General features: G+C 35.7%; 1 protein-coding gene across 4 annotated transcripts in view; it reads left to right on the top strand.

Annotated features, from left to right (window-relative positions):
• Nucleotides 1–18,792, top strand: part of RETREG1 (reticulophagy regulator 1) — a 72,098-nt gene that overhangs the window by 46,036 nt on the left and 7,270 nt on the right. For 3 of the 4 annotated variants that reach the window (XM_074826364.1, XM_074826372.1, XM_074826382.1), the window contains 5 exons: nt 11,864–11,990; nt 13,803–13,887; nt 15,320–15,457; nt 17,299–17,363; nt 18,494–18,620. In XM_074826364.1, the coding sequence (XP_074682465.1) occupies nt 11,864–11,990; nt 13,803–13,887; nt 15,320–15,457; nt 17,299–17,363; nt 18,494–18,620 (542 nt within the window). Of the gene's footprint in view, nt 1–8,112; nt 8,139–11,863; nt 11,991–13,802; nt 13,888–15,319; nt 15,458–17,298; nt 17,364–18,493; nt 18,621–18,792 lie in introns of those variants that run through there. The other variant, XM_074826392.1, reaches the window with a different exon arrangement.

Raw genomic sequence — 18,792 nt, 5'->3', positions numbered from 1 at the left:
TTGAAAAATATTTGTATGTGGAAATAGACTATTTTTTTTTTAGAGCTTAGTTAACAAAATGCCAGAATGTAGAGGTAAATTCAAGGAATTACAAGAATCGGAAGTGAGCATTTCATTATGGCTTTGGATTTGATTTCTTTAGTTAGATTTAAACTTGAACATTTATGTGGGTGTTTTTCCAATAGGTATGTTAATGTGGAGTTGTAAGATAGGTGAAATACAGAAGACATTTCTGGTTGTCTGTAGATCAGTATATTCAGGCATGGCCACCTAATTGGATGAAGTGTGGGTGAATGGATCCCCAGTGGCATAATTGGGTCTCTGCAAGGGTGGCATCACCTACACATTTCCGTTTGCAGGGATCTAAGTTGTGCCCTATATATGACATAGCTTAAAAGTAGTTGTAGTACTAGGTAGCATTTGCTTCTTTTCTTTTAAGGACATGTTGACTTATTACTGATAGCCACCAAAGTGTTAATTTCTATTCATTAAAAATGTTTAGCCAGATCTCCAGTTTGTTGAATTGTGTATTTTTCAATACAGGAAAACAGCAGTATGCATGACACATTAAAAACCAAGGTTTTGGTCATAAACATCTTTTTTTTTTTTTTTTTTTTTTCTTTTAAATCAATTTTATAAAGGATATGCATCATGTCCTTCCTTGAAAATATGTTGGTTTTGTTTTGTTTTTTTTAATCAACATGGGAGAAAATCTTACCAGCTGAGAAGAAAAAAAAAAATTTTCAAGAAAAAATTATTTCAAAATTCAGATTTGGAAAAAAAAAAAAGCAACAGTGTTTACCAGTATGTAAAAGGATTGAACTGGTATGCAAAGCATACAAGCTTTGTAATATCTAACTTCCTTTGTTCACAATTCTTTCCCTTTAAAGGTTTGTAGCAAGCTTTGACAGTTAAACAGAATTAATACTAGGCCTAAACATCTAAGACCTCTTTTTTTATGAATCAGAGTTGTTTGGGGTTTTGGGGGGCTTTGGTTTTGGGTTTTTTTAAAACATTTCTGAAGCAGCAACCTGAAAAAGCATCGTAATAGAGCCTGCTCTCCCCATTTATCGTTTCTGAAACTACCATTACGTTTATTGACCCTGATCTACTCCCTCATCCTTTTGTGTCTTTGCTATTGAGCAAAAAGGTTTGAGAAAATAGTTTGATCAAAAGGTTCCAATTTTTTCTGGAATGAATTTCCCTTTTTGTCTTGGTGGTAACAAATAGGATATAACTGGAGAAGATTCCCACAGAAGTGCTAATGAGATTTGGTGGAGGTCAGGATATTTTGGTCCAAGTTAAACAAGAGGGAATAAAAGGAGGAGCTATGGGAACTATACTGGAGCAATATGGGAACTGTACTGGAGCAATTTGTTTTAGAATCACAGAAGAGAGAGTAATGTAAATGCCCAGATAACAGGGTAATTTTGAGGGGCACACTGAATCAAAACTACTGCTTTATATATTTAAAAAAGGAGGGCAGTGGTGTTCTTGTAGAGGCTGTAGAATGAGCTTTGTTTACTGATCGGTTTCAGCACACTGCACTCCTTTCATCCTTCTCAGATGCAAACAAATACCTCTTACATCCTCTTCCTTCTCGAGTTCATGTCCTACTTCAGCAAATATGTAGTGTTGCACCACAAGTGTATTTCATGAACAGGGTAACATCATAGTTAAAGATGTGGCATTGGTCAATAGTCTGTTAGTCATACTGTGAATTTAAATGCCTAATAAGTAAAGGAACATATGCACAAATACTTCTTAGTACGGCTAGTAAAAAAGCTAAGAGTTGTGAAGAATTAGGTACCGCCTCATATCTTCTGTTTTATCATACGATCCTGGGCGGTAGCAGATCAAGAACAGTGAGGAAAGATGTGGTGAAAGGTAAAGGATTAAAAGCAGTTTAGCATAAGGATGATATTTTTCCTCAGTAATTCTTTATGATCAGGTCCCCTATAGTTGTCATGTAAGATGGTATAATTTATTTAAAGAAAAAATAAAAAATTGACAACTCATGAGGAACCTAATGATAGTCAAGAATGTATAACAGGTACTGTGAATAATCAGTCCTGAAGTGTTGGAAGCTCATGGCCGTTGGTGCTTCAAAGAGGTATCGACGTGTAACAACTTCTATCGGAACAATGTCTGTGTTGTTCTAATCGCTGTCACCTGCCTATTATTGAAAAGGATGGTGCACTAAACTGTTAACCAGGAACCTTTTATGACTTGAATAAAAACGGGACAGAAAGCTGTGTTATTTTGAACCAGTTGATTTTGAAGTACAGTCTTGTAGTGCATGACATTTCCCAGTATGTGCTTGGACTTAGAAAAATAGAAATACAGTTTAAAGTCAAATCTGCATGTTATTTAATTACTCAAAGTATGTTAAATATGTAAGAATATTTGTTTCTTCTGCTAGTATTAGTTAATAAAGTGGAAAGCATCTGATTTCCTTTTATGATTTAATTCAGTGCACAGATGTAGGCAACAAGTGGTTAGCTCATGCCAGGAACTCTCAGTAATGCATCAAAGTAAGTGATCACCTGCTCACACAAAATACTTTAAAACCCATTGAAAAGAGTCAGAATGAAGTTCCACGCAGAAAGAGTTAAAAGCTGCATTGTAATATTGCACAAAAAATTGTTTTCATGTTTTTGCAGGTTAAAAGTATTCTTTGTCTGGCACTAGAAAATCCACTTTTCCTTTTTTGTGCAGCTGCTCTGCAACTCAAGGAATGCTCAGCTCATCTTTCCTAGCTGTTTGACTTTGAGAGGCCTTGAACTAGGAGTATCCCAGCTGAAGAATATGGAGGCTGAAGGAGGCTGAAGGATTTTGTGAAAAAGGGTTAAAAGAGTTGTCTTTGCGGGAGAAAAATAAACGTGAAAGAATTGCTTCTAACAGCTGGGCAGAGCTGGTTAAAGTTCTGCAAATAGACCTTTATGCTCCTGTTGATAGAAACAAGACTTCCTTACTTTTTTGAACAAAAACAGTGGAATAAAAATGTCTCTTTTGCATCACCAGTTTCTATTACACATGGGAAGCTGACCTGGAAGATCCCAGCCCTTGTAGTGTCTTGGTAAAGAGCATAAGCATGTAGTAATAGAATTATAGTCTTTGCTAAACAGAAAGCAAGTCTATAATAGTATTTATGTCACTTAAACACTCAATTTTCATGCAAAGAGACGTTTAAAAAATCTACGCTTACTGACTTAAGTCATGACTTTGGACTAATAGCACTTGGCTATCTGATCACATTTCATGTTTTGAATGACCTCAAACTGGAGTAGCTGGTGTTCTCATGGGAGCTGGACAAGAGTAGTACAGGTCAAAGGGAGGGTTTCCCCTGAGAGCTGACCTATCAGTTTGCTTAGAGGAGTCCGTCTAGACAATGAAATGCCCCAAATTTAGTTGGAGTATATTTTGTTTATTTTAGCAGGAAATTCAGCAAAAAGTGATATTTAGTACAGTCTGCTGTGTTGAGGAACCTTTGTACTAGAATCGCCTTCAAAAAAGTTGGAGTTAGTTTGTATCTGATCAGCTAAAGAAAGACAATACAACTCCTTATTAAGACTTTGTAAGACACTGATGTTATACTTGAATAGAAGAACGCATCACCTCCAAAATAAAATCCTGGTAGTAATGGGTCATTTTTATTTTTTTTAAAGTAAACAGGACAAGATGAGTTCCCCTATCCCTTTTCAGAACAATCGAGTGTATTTTTATAACAATAGGATTGCTTTCATTTTCAGAAAATTTTGTTCTTGACTAGTAATATAAGCCAAAAAATACCTTCATTTATGGGATTGATGTTGTTTAGCAGCACACCAGTGGTGAAATGTTCCCATGTCAGTGGAAAAGAAGAAAATACCATTATGGCTGTAGTTTAACACACCGTGCAAGAAGCTTATGGAGTCAGGGATGAAAGGTTGCTTATGTGAAGTTTTGGTGACAGTCACATGTCCTGGCCAGTCTGCTGTGCAGTCCATTGAGAAAAACACATCCAGCCTCATCAAATGCTGATGATTTAAACATATTTCTTGAACAGTAATATCACTGAAAAATATTCTTGGTCAGGAAATAAAAGGGGCATGCATGTTACTGAAAGCTGTGAAATAAGATATTTTTTCAGCTTTTTATTGCACAGCTCCTAAAAAAAAGAAGTAACAGCAAATTGGACTGACTCATTGTTAATAAAAAGCACAAAATTGAAGTGTCAGATGAAGATAGATGAGGTCAGAAAGAAAACACTTTAAAAGCTTGAGAAGCAATGTTGCACGGTATTAACAATTCATTTAGTTCTTAGAAATTATGTATTTGAACTATAGGAGAGATGATAATTAAAGGAGATTTTTGGATTGGGAAATGTTATTCTTTAAGGTTGATAACTACATTCTTCAGCTTCAATTTAAAAACAAAATCTTTCTAACTTTGTGTATATTAAAGCTTTCAAGTGTGCCCAAGCCTTAACATTGAAGGGATGTCAGATGTGTAATACTGATTGCCACAGTATTACATATTGGTGAAAGCCTAAACCTGTGCAGCACCTATAGATTAGCAGTGAGAAATAAAGTGCATATGGATATCTACAAGCTAGAGAGATTTCTATTAGAAGAGCTTTGTAGAGTTTGTAGCAAAAAGGTTGTAGATGAAGATTCTTGCTGCAGTTTGAGAACAGAGTGTCTTTGTGGATGCTTCCTCTGTTCCTCGTTCTTTCAGTGGTACAGCATCCTTTCATGGAGATCTTTGAAGCAAGCAGAATTTTACATGGTGCCCCAGTGATTCATTTAAATTGCAAGTCTTGTTGACTTGGTCATAGCCACATGACACAAATATAATTATTTTAGTATACTTAACGATTGCATAGGATCCAAAAGTGACACAGGATAAAGCACAATTCTACATAATCACCTTTTAAATTAGCCACATAGGTCATTAAGATGCTATGCTGTGAGTTCAGTGGTGCTTGCTATTATGTTTTTCCACATAGTGCACATAACATTCACAAATTTGTTACATTGTATTACAATAAGGCTAATCAATATTTTATTGTTTTCTACCACACAGTTCATAATAGATTTCAGAGGTTTTGTCATTGGCACTTAAATACACTTAACTGTAAAATGTGCTTTTTATGCTATTTTATATTTTGGAGGAAGAGACGGATGGTTATTTTCATTTTGAGTATGTGGTCACCTGAAATTTAGAAGTAAAAAAACATTTAATATGTTTTTCACAAACTTTCAAAATCTAAATACTATTTTACATCCTTTATCTCTGTATCTGAATAATTTAGAAGACAAATTTTAAAATATATTTTTGGCATAGGTCTTCAAGTATAAAATGTTTCTTTCAAAGAAGGGTAACTGCACCATTATAATCTCCCTTCTGCACTGTGGTGATTCCTTTCCTCACAGGAGAGACCTGTGAAAGCTCTGGAAAGGTAAAGCTGCTTGATTGGGTTTTGCTAACAGTTTACACACTTGGTTTCATTTGGTCAAGTTTTGTACTTAACTCCTGGTTGCCTGTGAGGTTTGTCCTTAGATACCCACATCCTTTACAGCTGTGGTGTTCTATATAAGCACTAGATACTACTTTTTAAAAAAAAGACTACAAAACAGCCATATTACCTACATTTTGATTTACATATCTTCAGGAATGTAACTTTCAGCTCTTCCACCTTGACTAGTACATTCTAAGTTACACTTAAAATTACAGAGTCTGCACAGGTTTCAAGCGTGTGTGGTTACAGTTGGGAAATCAAGAGGGTTTAGAAGCTCTATAATTACTAACTCTGTTTATGTAGGTGCAATCCTTCAGATTCACCACATCATGGTGTACTTTGTCACTGCTGCAGTTCTGACTAGTGTATCTATGTGAAGATACATATAAAACTGTGTACACATAATTAAAAAAAATCCAGCACATCACGAAAAGATCTTTAAACCAGTAACATGAGAGCTGCTGACCTTTCTGAGAGAAATGTGACGGGGCTTTGCTTGAACAGATGTCTAGATACAAAATGAGCGCATGACACCATCAGTCATTTTTAGAGAATGTAATGCCACTGGCTCTTCTGGCCAGAGTTAGTGACTGTGATGGGTTGAAGCATCTGGGGCGGGAGGGTGTTTTGAGAGGTTTTTTTTGCAGCCACTAGGTAACAGTTTATGTATTTGCTCAGTTTTAGAAATGATGCAGTAGGTAGTCAGAAGCATATGAGTAATTAATTTTCTCCCTGAATGCCTTCAATGTTATTGACTAGTTACAGAGTACAAGTGCAGTATCAAGCTCAGGATAAGTGATGGGAGTGTAAAGATTTATTCTCTCTAAATTGTGCACAAAAATCCTTGAAGGTGTTCAGAGAGGATTGACTACTTTTATCCCCAAAGGAGCACCTGGACAGGAGTCCCAAAAGGTGTTTTGGCAAGAAGTATAGGGTTCGCATTTAAGTCATTTGTTAAGGTACTGTAACTCCACTAATATTATGCTGAAGTAGTTTTTTATGTTCTTGGTTGACTGATGTCATAGTCAAGAACTCCATGTTCATCATCCACGTCACTTCACATATCTTCTTTTCTTTCCTTTTTGTCTTTAAATGTGATCATTGAAAAATGAATTTGTCTGGAGTATTTATCGTTATGTGTCTGTCAGCTTTTGATCTAATGCAGGTGTAATGCTTATCTCTGTTTCTACAAGGGCATGGCATAATCTCTCTATTTTTGTGTACATACAACTATATGTTGTGCCTCCTTTCTCTCTCGCTCCCCCTTCACCGGGATCTCTGTTGCTGCTCCCTTGTTTCAGCCCTCGGGCCTGTGGGTAACACTGCCACTCAGGGGGACTCTGGGGAAAAGGGGCAGGAGGGACAGACATTACCAGGGCTGGCAGTTGTTGGGAGGTGTGAACAAGAAAAGGCAACGTGCATCTGATTGTCACACTGAAGATCAGCAAGCTGACCTTCTTACACCTCTAGTTGCCCAAGATCAGAATAAGGCTTCATAATAGTCCTTGGTGTTCTTTGTAAAATAGAAAAGCGTGGCTATAGCAAAACTGACAAAGGTGTCTCATGACTTCTTGTGTCCTACAAGGAACTGCCAAGTACTCTTTTGCAGAGCAAGCTTAATAGTGGGTTCGTAATGTTTTGAACCAAACTTCACCTCTACCATCCACTCTTCTTGCTTGGCTGCTTCTTTGTCAATGCACTGCATGCAGGCCACGGGACCAAAGCATCTAGCAGTGTATTTTATCTGCACTGCAGCTCACACTTCCAACATCTTTTCAAATTGGCAAAAGAAAGCATTAACAACCAAGAGAAGCGACTCTTTCCCTGCAAAAGTGCCATTTTCTTACATAATTTGCATGTTTGTTTTGAATTGTTATTAGTTATCCCAGTGTACCTTGTATCTCTTCCTTGTTATATTGTCTTTATAATGGTGGTTAGCATATATGAAAATAGCTTGCATTATTATTTTAGTTTATGTTTTCATCTCCCCCCCCTGTTTTTGCTATTAACTTAAAGTTAGTAAGCCAACTATCTACAACTGTCCTATGTATTTCAAAGCTCTGTTCTGATAGTAGTCATCAGGCCTATCCGTTCTCTCTCTTTGTGCTTCCACTAAGATTCTCTTTGATTGTCAACAATTTTAAATAAAGGATAGGAGTAAAGTCTGTAAAAAGTTTTGTAATTCAGAATACTGTCATAATAGTAATTTTCAACACTAGAATAAACAGGCAACTCTTACCATACATATTATTAATGCTGCACACTGACCATTGTACATCCATAAAAGCTGGAAGCAATGTTTCTTTAAGGAGAGTAGCCTATCCATAAAAATTGCAGTTCTCGTAAGACAAAACCCTTGTATACTATTCTCAAGCTGCTAATTACCAGAGAGGGTGGAAATTGAAATCACTATTGTGGATAGGAGGCGGACAGAAAGTTCTGTGTAACATTGCTAATCCCTCCCACTGGGTTCCTGCAGTGTTCTTCATGAGTTATTTAATGGTTTTATTTACATTCTCTGTTAGAAGCAAATATGTGCATGCAGTACCGTGCATGGCTGGAAAATACGTTGCATTTTCTGTCTTACAAAAGTCACCTAGTCCAAGACATGATACTCTCATCCTATGAATTCCAGGTATGCCATTTTAAATTCTTTATGTTTTTTTCTTGAAGGGGGAAAAAAACCCCTCACCCTGAATATTTTGTAATGTAAGAGGAAATCACACTACTGCAATACTAGAAGTACTATACTATAATAAAGCCAGGAATAGGGCAACAATTTGGGTTTTGAACTTTAATCAGTTTTACACTGTGGTTGAAATACTAGTCTTTCCTTAAGTCATGTTCTGCGCTCTAGTATGCATATGATCGTTTGAACATGGTTCCCCCATATATGCTATTTATGTTCTGTATGAAATGGCTCCCAAACCTTGCTCTAATAACGATGTTGCAGTGTCACCACCTCGTGGTGAATTTGCTGTACAGTCGTTAAATAGAGGCTTAGAGAAAGATGAAGTTTCTCCATGCATGTTTAACCAGACATTTTTGAGGTAAATTATTCCTGACTTTTTACAAAAATTAAGCTCCGGAGACTATCTGAAAACAGGAGAAGGTGGTTAACCTCCATTATGTTAGGAAAAGTGCTTCCAAGTAATCAATATGTCTGCAGTGCAACAGAAAAGAAGGTATGTAACATTCCCATGTAGAATAAAAATGGGTATCATGTGTGTGGGAGAAGAAGACTTATTCCTGGCTTAGATGTAAGTATGTAAAAATTAACAGATTTCAATTTGGGCAGCAGTTGGAGCAAAGTGTACAATTCAACATAAGCCCAAAATCCTCTTACCCTGTGTATTTAGGAGAAATGAGAGCAAGAATTTATAGTTGTAAAAAAAGTGGCTTTAGACCTTGCTGAATTGGATGTCAGACATGTTGTCTGTGGTTTGGTTGAAATGTTAGTTAAAGATTTTAGGAACTTAAGTTTGGTGTTCTTTTTGCTGAGACATTGGATTTGAAATTCAGATTTCACTTTCTCCTTTTATCATAGTTTGTAAAATAGAAGTGATGTATCTTTTGGGTTATACAACTGAAGATTTGCAGAGGGTTTTTTTTTAGTTGGAAAATAAAGTGAAATAGACATTTATTTCTATAGTTACTTATTGTTTGCCTAGTTTTGTTATTAATCTGTGATCAGAAATCTGGGGTAATAATGTAATTCCAAACTTTTCTTTTTGTTTGATGTTATAATGTAATAAGAGTGTGGACTACCTTATTTTACTTGCTATTATGATTCATTGATCAAAGCTTCTATCTAATTTTGGCCACTTGAACCTTTTAATAACTATCCCTTCAGTGCTGTGTTGGTGTATCTTGCTTGCTGCCATGTGAGAGATCACTTCCCTTCAGTGCAGTATCAGCATATAGCCACAGTCCTACAAAGAGAAGCAAATCAGAAGTTTATCTTTTTAGGAAAAATCAATGTATCTTTTGTAGTCCAGTGCAATTATACGTGTAACTTTCAAGTAAATCATTTCCAGAATTCAAGTAAATCATTCCAGAATTTCCCTTTGTCTTTCAACCATTATCTCCTTGGGCTGTATAAGTAAACCAGTTGCTCTTGCTAGAAAGATCTGCATTGCAGTTCTTGGTGCAAGTGGGGTATGAACTTGTGCCCATATAAAAACATTATTGTACGGTTTTGCTTTATAGACTGTAAAAGTAAAAATAACATCAGGGAGCAAAATTTTTTTAAGCACTTTAAAAAGAAAACATCTCTAGTTTGTGTGTTCCTGCAAGTTTGTGAACTAATTCTAAGGGATCTGAAAAATATTTATGAGGAAAAATAAGCTTATTTTGGTAGGGTTAAATTTTCTATATAGGGATCCACATCTGTTTTGAACAATGTTAGGTATTAAGCAAATGAAAAAGAAGTACTCTAATTTTAATATGCACCATTATGTCTGTCACTTACAGGAACAAAACTCCAAAGTAACACCTGAACCAGGAGTCTTGATACCCTGTGGATATCAGGGCTGTTATACATGTGCATCAGTAATGCCAGCAGCTCACAAAAATGCAAACATATATTCAAAAACTTTAAAATCTTCATGGCTTTCCTTGTATCAGGACATGAGAGACCTAAAACATAATGGTGCCTTATTAGTAAGAATGAACTAATCATAGCTAATAAAATAAAATACAGTACAGCAAAGGCAGATTATGCATGTGTCCTCAGTAGAGAAGGTAGACAAAAGCAACCTGCTAACCAGCTTTCAACTGAGAAAAGTCTGAATGCTCATGATGGCTTTCAATTTTTACAATATGTGGCGATAAAAATGACTAAGCAATCTGTCATTGAACAGTGTAGAAGCTTTTAATCACTACAGGTGTTTTTACAAGTGATGATAGATAATTTATGGTTTTATAGTCTTATGTTCACTACCAAAACCCCCAAAATTTACATCTTGTTGCTCCTAATATTAAAACACATGTTTAAATGTTACTTTTGAACACCAAGTCCATACAGGTTAAAGTTTGAACAGCAAAAATCTCATCAGTCACTTACTGATGCTTGCTAAAATTTAAATTGTCCTAGGGAACTATTGGAGGGTGTTTGCATTCTGAATAACAAGAACTGTTAACAGGGCCTTGTGGTGTTTTAGTAGCTAAATAGCAGAGTAATTATTTGGAAATACGAGTTGGCAGTTAGAACTGACAGCCTCTGTGTATGTCCTTATTGCTGCACACTGACCCTTGTACATTCATTTTTTTCATAATGTAGTTTTTGATTTATGCTGTAATTTGATCCACCTATGACAAAATGTTTACTATGAATGCAGTGATGAAATGAACATTTAATGGATTATGTATCTGAGTAAAATGACTGTGGGATTGTTTATGGCTTACTTGCATTCACTGTGATCAAAACTGTGTGTACTGAGCAGTGACTTATGTGGAAGATAACTTTCTAAAGTTGGTGCAGAATTTACTTTGGACTCTCTGTATTTGCATGGTGGTACATCCATTCTTTGTACCAGTTTGATTGACATTGACTGGCCTTTGCATGTTTTTCCTTTCATTTGTTGTTTCATAAAGTGTCTCTGTTGTAGATGTTTTGTCTACTGCGAAAAGGTATACAATGTGATCATTGAAACTGATATTTCTAAATTGATCAGCCCCAAAGTAGATACATATGCTTTCTCATGTTTTTCAGCAAATTCCTTAGTACAGTTTTTTAAATTTTATTAAAAGGACTGAACAGTCATAAGCTAAGCTTTAGAAACAGTCGTTTCAATCTAATAGAAAAAAAATTCAGTAAGGAAATGAAATCAAGACTTCAAGAGCAATTTCTTTTTTTCTAAGTTGGATAACAGTCTCTTAGGAATCATCACAGTTTGCAGAACAAGACAAAAAATAGAAAAGAAACCTCACAAGGATTATAGGCATGAAATTAAATATATTAATATTTATGGCCATCCTGTGGCAATGAAAAGTACTGTGGTATATTTTTTAAGAAAAAATAATATTAAGAAACAAGTTTGGGGTTCGGTTGCTTAATTTAGATGACAACTGTGCCTTGAACTCGGTGTTTTCATAAGGCCAGAATTAATAAGCAGTAATTTCTTCCATAATTGCTTGTATGGACTGAGAATTGCTACTACTGAGCAGAAATTTTTTGATTAAAAAAGATCAAATCAGCTAAATATAAAATATTTTGAAACAAGCACAGGTTTCTGTAGCATAGCAGCAGCCATTGGATCACTGAAGGCTATAGCTTTACAACATGATGTTTTCAACCAGTTTCAATTTTCATATGAGCTATAACCAAAGTTGTTGGGTATTTTTGTTTGTTTTACTCAGCTGGAAAATCATCAATTCCAGGCAAGACTACAGACCCAGAATAAATCAGTGCATTTCAGAAACACTGATGAATTTATTTGTATTTCTTCAAGAAATGTCCCACTTCAAGGAACAAAACCCTGGCAAGGTAAGCAGTCCCAAGTAATATTAACAGTTTGATATTGTTTAATAAAAAGGTGAGATAGATTTTAAAAACAAGCAAGCAAAAAAATGAAAAATAAAATACACATTATGATACACTCAGTCATGAGTTTTTGGTAAATTTTTGCTGTGGAGAACACAGGTAGGTTGTCAGTAAGCAAAGCTGCTCACTTTAAAGTTTATACAGTCCCTCCCCTTACAGCTGCTGGAACCTCACCAGTCATTCCATGGAAAGGAAATTTAAAACATCACAATTTAATAAAAACTTGAAAAAGCAGAAAAAGTATACAGTTCCTAAACATACACCTTTTTTTTTTTTTTTTCAAATAACTATTGGTTTCAGAAATAGCTGCACAAGTATTACATGATAGAAGAGAATTCCTCGTATTTTATTGTGATAATTCTTCTTCTATACAGATATAGTTGATGGTTTTGGTTTTTTTACTGGAAAGACTGAGCTGGAGAACCCAGTTCATGAAGAGGCAAGCAAGAGAAGGTTTCTTCTTTCCAAATAGGAAGAATATCATTATGTAGTTCTAATGAAAAGTGAAACGGCTTTCTTTTCCAAAGAAAAATATAAATAATGTAGAAGTATATCATGGCAATAGTAATTTTATTTTTATATTTGTTTTGCTAAATACAATTTAAAAGGAGATTAGGAGGCTTTTTCTCCTCTTTTGATCTCAATTAACTTTGCCACAAAATTGTTCCTGAAAACAGGCCCTTCAGAATTAGCAAATAGGAATTATGTAGTACCACACTCAAATATTAGTTTAGACTGAAAATACAGACAAGCAACAGGATGAAATAAATTTCAAAGATTAATAAATTATACAAAAAGAAGTTATATGTTTAGGATAATAAAGTTATATTTAAAAGAACTAGGTGTATATTGAGGTAAGGAAATGTGGTATCAGTATACACAATGCCATAATTTTGTCATGTACATGACACAGTAACTGTATGTTAAGATATATATTCAGTACTGATTCAGAAAAGTTGATTTAGACAACATGTTTTCCTTTTTTTTTCTGACCTTCTTTAAGCCATATCATTATTTTAGTGCTATAATTACAAGCAAATTAGGCAGTGATGCTGTGTGCAAGATTTCTTTAAATTAACCATTTTATTGCAATTCAACTCCAAAAGCAAATAGATTCTTTCTGTAAACTTTCAACAGATCAGTTCTCTACTCAGCATTGTGCAGTTGTGAAAGATGCACTATATGTCTCAGTCACAGCAGAGTACAAATCTCATGTTCTATACTGAAAATTCATCAGTTTTGTTAACGGGGATGCTAGAGTAGCCAAAAAGCATCAAGAGAATGTTTGCCAGCACATGACAGAAAAGTTTCACAGAGCAACACAACAGGGGAGAGAACTGTGTTTACAGGATGGACTTTTTGCTTTTGTAAGCATGCAACAAGTATGCATTGTAATATTTCAATTAGTGATATGGTTTTTTTCCTGCATGTCAACTGTTTAGCTTTTTTTGTGTAATGAAGGTGAAGTAATAACTAGTAATGTTAGCGATAACCGTGAGTTTGTTAAACCTTTACGATAAATGAATCAAAATAGTATATTTTTGTAACAGAAGAAGGGGTACATCCTAATTAGCCAAAATGGGCTTTGATGCTTATTTGCACCAGAAGTGTTAAAGTATTTCCTAATTTTAAAAAAAACTTCAATTTTCTACTGCATTCTAGATTTCATTTAGCATGCAACATTTTTCTTTTGCAAAACAGTCTAAATATTTAAACAGTAGAAGTGTTAATGGCAAATTTTAATGTTTTTGCCAGTTTTGCCTACTAGTCTGCAGCATATGTACATTTTTCACTGTATTGGGAAGTTACATTCCTGGAGTTGTCCTCTCCTATGTCCTGTGTAAGTATATCCTCTTTTTCAATCATGACGTATGTATGTGGTTTGTTCATTATTTGGTCTCTGTATAGGGGGTATTTATTTATTTCTATTTACACACACATGCAAGTTTGCAGATGACACCAAGCTAGGTGGTGCGGTTGACAGGCCTGAGGGACAGGATGCCATCCAGAGGGACCTGGAGAAGCTCAAGAAGTGGGGCTGTGTGAACCTCATGAGGTTCAACAAGGCCAAGTGCAAGGTCCTGCACCTGGGTCAGGGCAACCACTGGTATCAATACAGGCTGGGGGATGAAGGGATTGAGAGCAGCCCTGACAAGAAGGATTTAGGGGTACTGGTGGATGGAAAGCTGGACATGAGCCAGCAATGTGCGCTTGCAGCCATGAAAGCCAACTGTATCCTGGGCTACATCAAGAGAAGTGTGGCCAGCAGGAGGTGATTCTTCCCCTCTGCTCTGCTCTTGTAAGACCCCACCTGGGGTACTGTGTCCAGCTCTGGGGCCCCCAACATAAGAAGGACACAGACCTGGTCAAGAGAGTCCAGAGGAGGCCACGAAGATGACCAGGGGGCTGGAGCACCTCCCTTATGAGGCCAGGCTGAGAGAGTTGGGGTTGTTCAGCCTGGAGAAGAGAAGGCTCTGGGGAGACCTTATAGCGGCCTTCCAGTACTTAAAGGGGACCTACAGGAAAGATGGGGAGGGACTCTTTATCAGGGAGTGTAGTGATAGGACAAGGGGTAATGGTTTTAAACTGAAAGAGGGTAGATTTAGATTAGATATCAGGACGGAGTTTTTTACAATGAGGGTAGTGAGACACTGGAACAGGTTCCCCAGAGAAGTGGTGGCTGGAAGTGTTCAAGGCCAGGTTGGACGGGGCTTTGAGCAACCTGATCCAGTGGAAGGTGTCCCTGCCCATGGCAGGGGGGTTGGAACTGGATGATCTTTAAGGTCCCTTCTAGCCCAAACCATTCTATGATTCTATGATATATATACACATATATTCGTACATTTGTAGGTTCTGACCAGTGTTTTTTATCATATACAAGTCAGCTTACAAGTTTTTTCAGCATGTTGATTCTGGCACAATGTTGCATAGTCATGTTTCTCAGGTAGAGATATCAAACTGGACTAAATCAAGGTAATGATAAATGTTACAGTGATCATAAATTGTGCCTTACTGGAAGTAAAAAAGGTGTGAATTGATATGAATACGATGGTATTTTCTGTGACGAGTAGGAATGGCTCCTGGAAACTGGATTTGACATTAACAGTTTGTCTGACATGGGCATTTCGCAGGGTGTTTTTATGTAAAACTAATTGTATTATGTAAAATTAGTAGTTATCTTATGCAAATACATTATTTAAATGTTATTGACTAACTTCTTATAAAGTAATATTTCAATACAATTTTTCTTTCTGTCTTCATTTTTATCACAGTATTGTGTGCCTTTTTATGTCCCTTCCTTAAGTGCAATGAATTTGGACAGAAAGTGTGCAACAAAATTAAGACTGTTCTGATGAAACTAGATTTTGGAATAGTGGAATATATCAACCAGAAGAAAAAGGAGAGATCTGGTGAGTAATTAAGTATAGTCCCAAGTAATGTATTTCTGTATGCAGAGAAAATTTTATTCGCTCTGCAAACAGTTTGGTTTGTCCTGTGAAGCCAACTTTAAAGGTACTTCTTGCTTTGAACATGGCTACTGTTCTTAGCTTTGTAAGGAGTGATGTATGTCAGACGTCTGGGTATAGTAAAAAATAATTATTTAACGGAAGGAAACAAGGCAAGACCAATGGTTCTCTTCATACTTGATTAGATGTACTGCTTATAGGTTTTCAGAAAAAACTTCTCACTGTAAGCATGCAATGCTTATCTCTGTTTAGATAAGGCAGACTTATCCAGGAGAGAGACTAGCTCAAGAACACAAAATAAGTACATAACAGAATTTTCAATAAGAAAGTAAACTCTATTGCAGTATCTAAATCTGCCTTGTTTTCACTCCCAACAGCAACAAGAATTTGTTAAGCATTTAAGAACTGCAGTAGGAAGGAGCTACAAATTAATTGAAGTTTTTAGTTAGAAAGGGAAGAAATCAGTTTAAAACAAAATCTCACCTATCTCACCTGAAATCTTTATAACACTGAAAACTTTTAGATTGTAAGTAATAAAGCTATTTCAAGAAAAATATTTATATGAACAACGTTATCTTTAGCTTGCTTTTTGTGTATGCTACAGTTTTGGTAATTAAAACTTTGTAGTGTAGTCACATTACTTGCAGGTAGCCTACCCTTTCTAGTTAGTGTTACATCAGTAGATTTCATATCTGCTTTAAAACATGCATTTCTTGTAACCATCATACAGTGTGCTGTTCCTAGACACAATGTGAGGAACCATCTGTCTTTTCCCCTTCTCTTACATATAATGCAGTAGTTACTGGAAATACGGAATAATGCATTGAAAATTTTCTTTCATCTCTTATTCTACCTTGTTCTACTTTTAAGTTAAACTGGCAGAAAGAGAGATCAGACAATTGTTTCATAAATTTCATAAACCAGCACTAGGAAAATGGTTCAGGTTAGTGTCATTCGTTCTGCATCTCACCTGCCAATTTAATTTAACACAATTAGTTCCCTACCTTGCTTCACCACTTGGGTTCACCACATGGGTTCAAAAACCCTTGTACTGGCACAAGAGAGGAAATACCAAGTTGCAAAAATAGGCAACCAGGGATAATATGACTGGTTTTCAGCTTATATTCGTTTAAAATATTCATGAGGCTATTCTCAGACAGAGGAGGCGAAATCTGTGTCTCTCTTCATCTGTAAGGAGCAACATTCTAGCAGACTTTAGAGGATGCTTTGGATGCATATTTGCATATAAATGTGAATGCAGGGTAGCTGGGGGCAAAGAACAAGGGTTTTGTGAATGAAGATTACATGCAATTATCCAGAAAATTGCATGCTCTCATGTAAAAGTAATGCTGGGCTAACTATGCTGCCTGTTCGAACAATGTGTTACAACTGTGCATTGTACCACCAGTGTAGTTTGATAGATAGATAGATAGATAGATAGATAGATAGATAGATAGATAGATAGATATTGCCAGGGCAGGTAACATTATGGTGAGCCACAGAGACTTCTGAAGGAAGTACAATACAGGTAAATAAATCTGTTGGAATGTATTTCAGAGCAACATTATCTCTCCCACTTTGGCTGCTGCACAGTATATTTGATAAATATCTAGCCTCTCAATAAGCTTTAGTTTCCCTCACCTTAGTAGCATATTACGTAAATGATGCACTGTGTGGACAGGTGAAAATTTACTGTACTCTGCAAGCTGTGTGACAGAGAACACACACTGAACCTGTAAGTCCATTGTCATGAGTAGGATAAAATTTTTTTTTTTCTCTTTCAGAAAGAGCAAAAACGAAGCCCACAGAAGATGACAGTGAATTAGACATATCAGCTCTGTGTCCTAAGGTAGCTTTTTTCAGTCAGCCCTATCTTGCTTTTAAAATCTATAAATAATGGAGAGTATCTAGATTACTGTCTCTGTTCTTCTGTGGAAGACTTTAACCTGCCCAGGAGGCTGTGTTACTGAACTAAGCAGTACACTTTAACAGTGATTCATAGTCTCCATCTTTAGGCTTATACTAATTAACTTAACAGCATTTGTGACTTCTGGCCTTCAAGGTAATGGTTTCTTTGGCCTATTAAACTAAGAATATGTTTCTTCTGTATTAGCTTATAGAATGATTAAACTATAATTGAATAGCAAAGGCAGCTATTTTTATTTGCAGCAATGAAATTGCAGTTAATTTTTATCAAATTAAAATATAAAAGGGAAACGTTTGTAGAAAACCTGCATAATTTGTCAGGTACTTTTGTAATCACTTGTCATTTTCAATGAGAGTGTAAATCAGTGTATTATCTATATCTTTCTAGATATGATGACACTCTAATATCTCATTTCTCTCTTAATATTCTCAATAACTGTATGGCAAAGGATTTTCCATTATAATAAGAACACTGGTTGATATAAAAAAAATCAGATATATAGGAATTCTTATGCAGTATTTGATCAGTAGTGTACAGAGCCTGACTTTGATAGTGATTGCTCTGAAGTTGTTTTTGTATTCTGAAAAAAAATAATTTATATCCCATGGGATAAACATTTGTAGTTGACATAATTGAATATTGTCGAATAAATTTGTAAAGGATAATTTTTTATTTAGCTAAGTTTTGACTGTCTTATAGATAATGGGCTGGTTTTTTGATCCAAGTTAATGCATTTCTTTACGTTTATGCGTATTCTATATTTGCAGGCTCATTCTGTTTTCATTACAGTAGGATATTACTTTCAGAATGAATAACTGGAATTTGCTATGTTTCTTGAGTATAATACAGCTTTCAGTTATTACAAAGAGGGATGCTTCACTTCTAAGTATTATATACTCCTATAATGTTTCTACAATTAAAGCTTAAATAAGAGGCGATTTATATTGCTATGACATGCAAGAGGCTTATTTTTCAGTATCTAAGCATTGGCTTCCTGTAGTGTGAATTTTTTGAGTATAAGAATACCATGTGTGGGACATTTTTATGTGTAGGTTAGTCCTGCAGTTGTTGCCAAAGAGCTGTCAGTGTCTGACACAGATGTATCGGAAGTATCCTGGACCGATAATGGGACCTTTAACTTATCTGAGGGGTATTCTCCACAGACAGACACATCTGATGGTATGTAATGGCTTCATCTATTTCATCGATGAACTGCAGTCATGTAAGTTACCTGAAAATGATCAGAGAATTTGAGGACAGAAGTTTTTTGTGTTGTTTTTTTTTCCCCTACAATGAATTTAAAATTAATTCCAGTGTTTTATATAATTTTGGATTCATCTTGCATAAGAAC

The sequence above is a fragment of the Strix aluco genome, chromosome 1, assembly GCF_031877795.1.
Source record: "Strix aluco isolate bStrAlu1 chromosome 1, bStrAlu1.hap1, whole genome shotgun sequence".
Classification (NCBI taxonomy): domain Eukaryota; kingdom Metazoa; phylum Chordata; class Aves; order Strigiformes; family Strigidae; genus Strix; species Strix aluco.
Note: the sequence above shows the minus strand (reverse complement) of the source record. Positions and strands in the feature narration are given on the sequence as shown.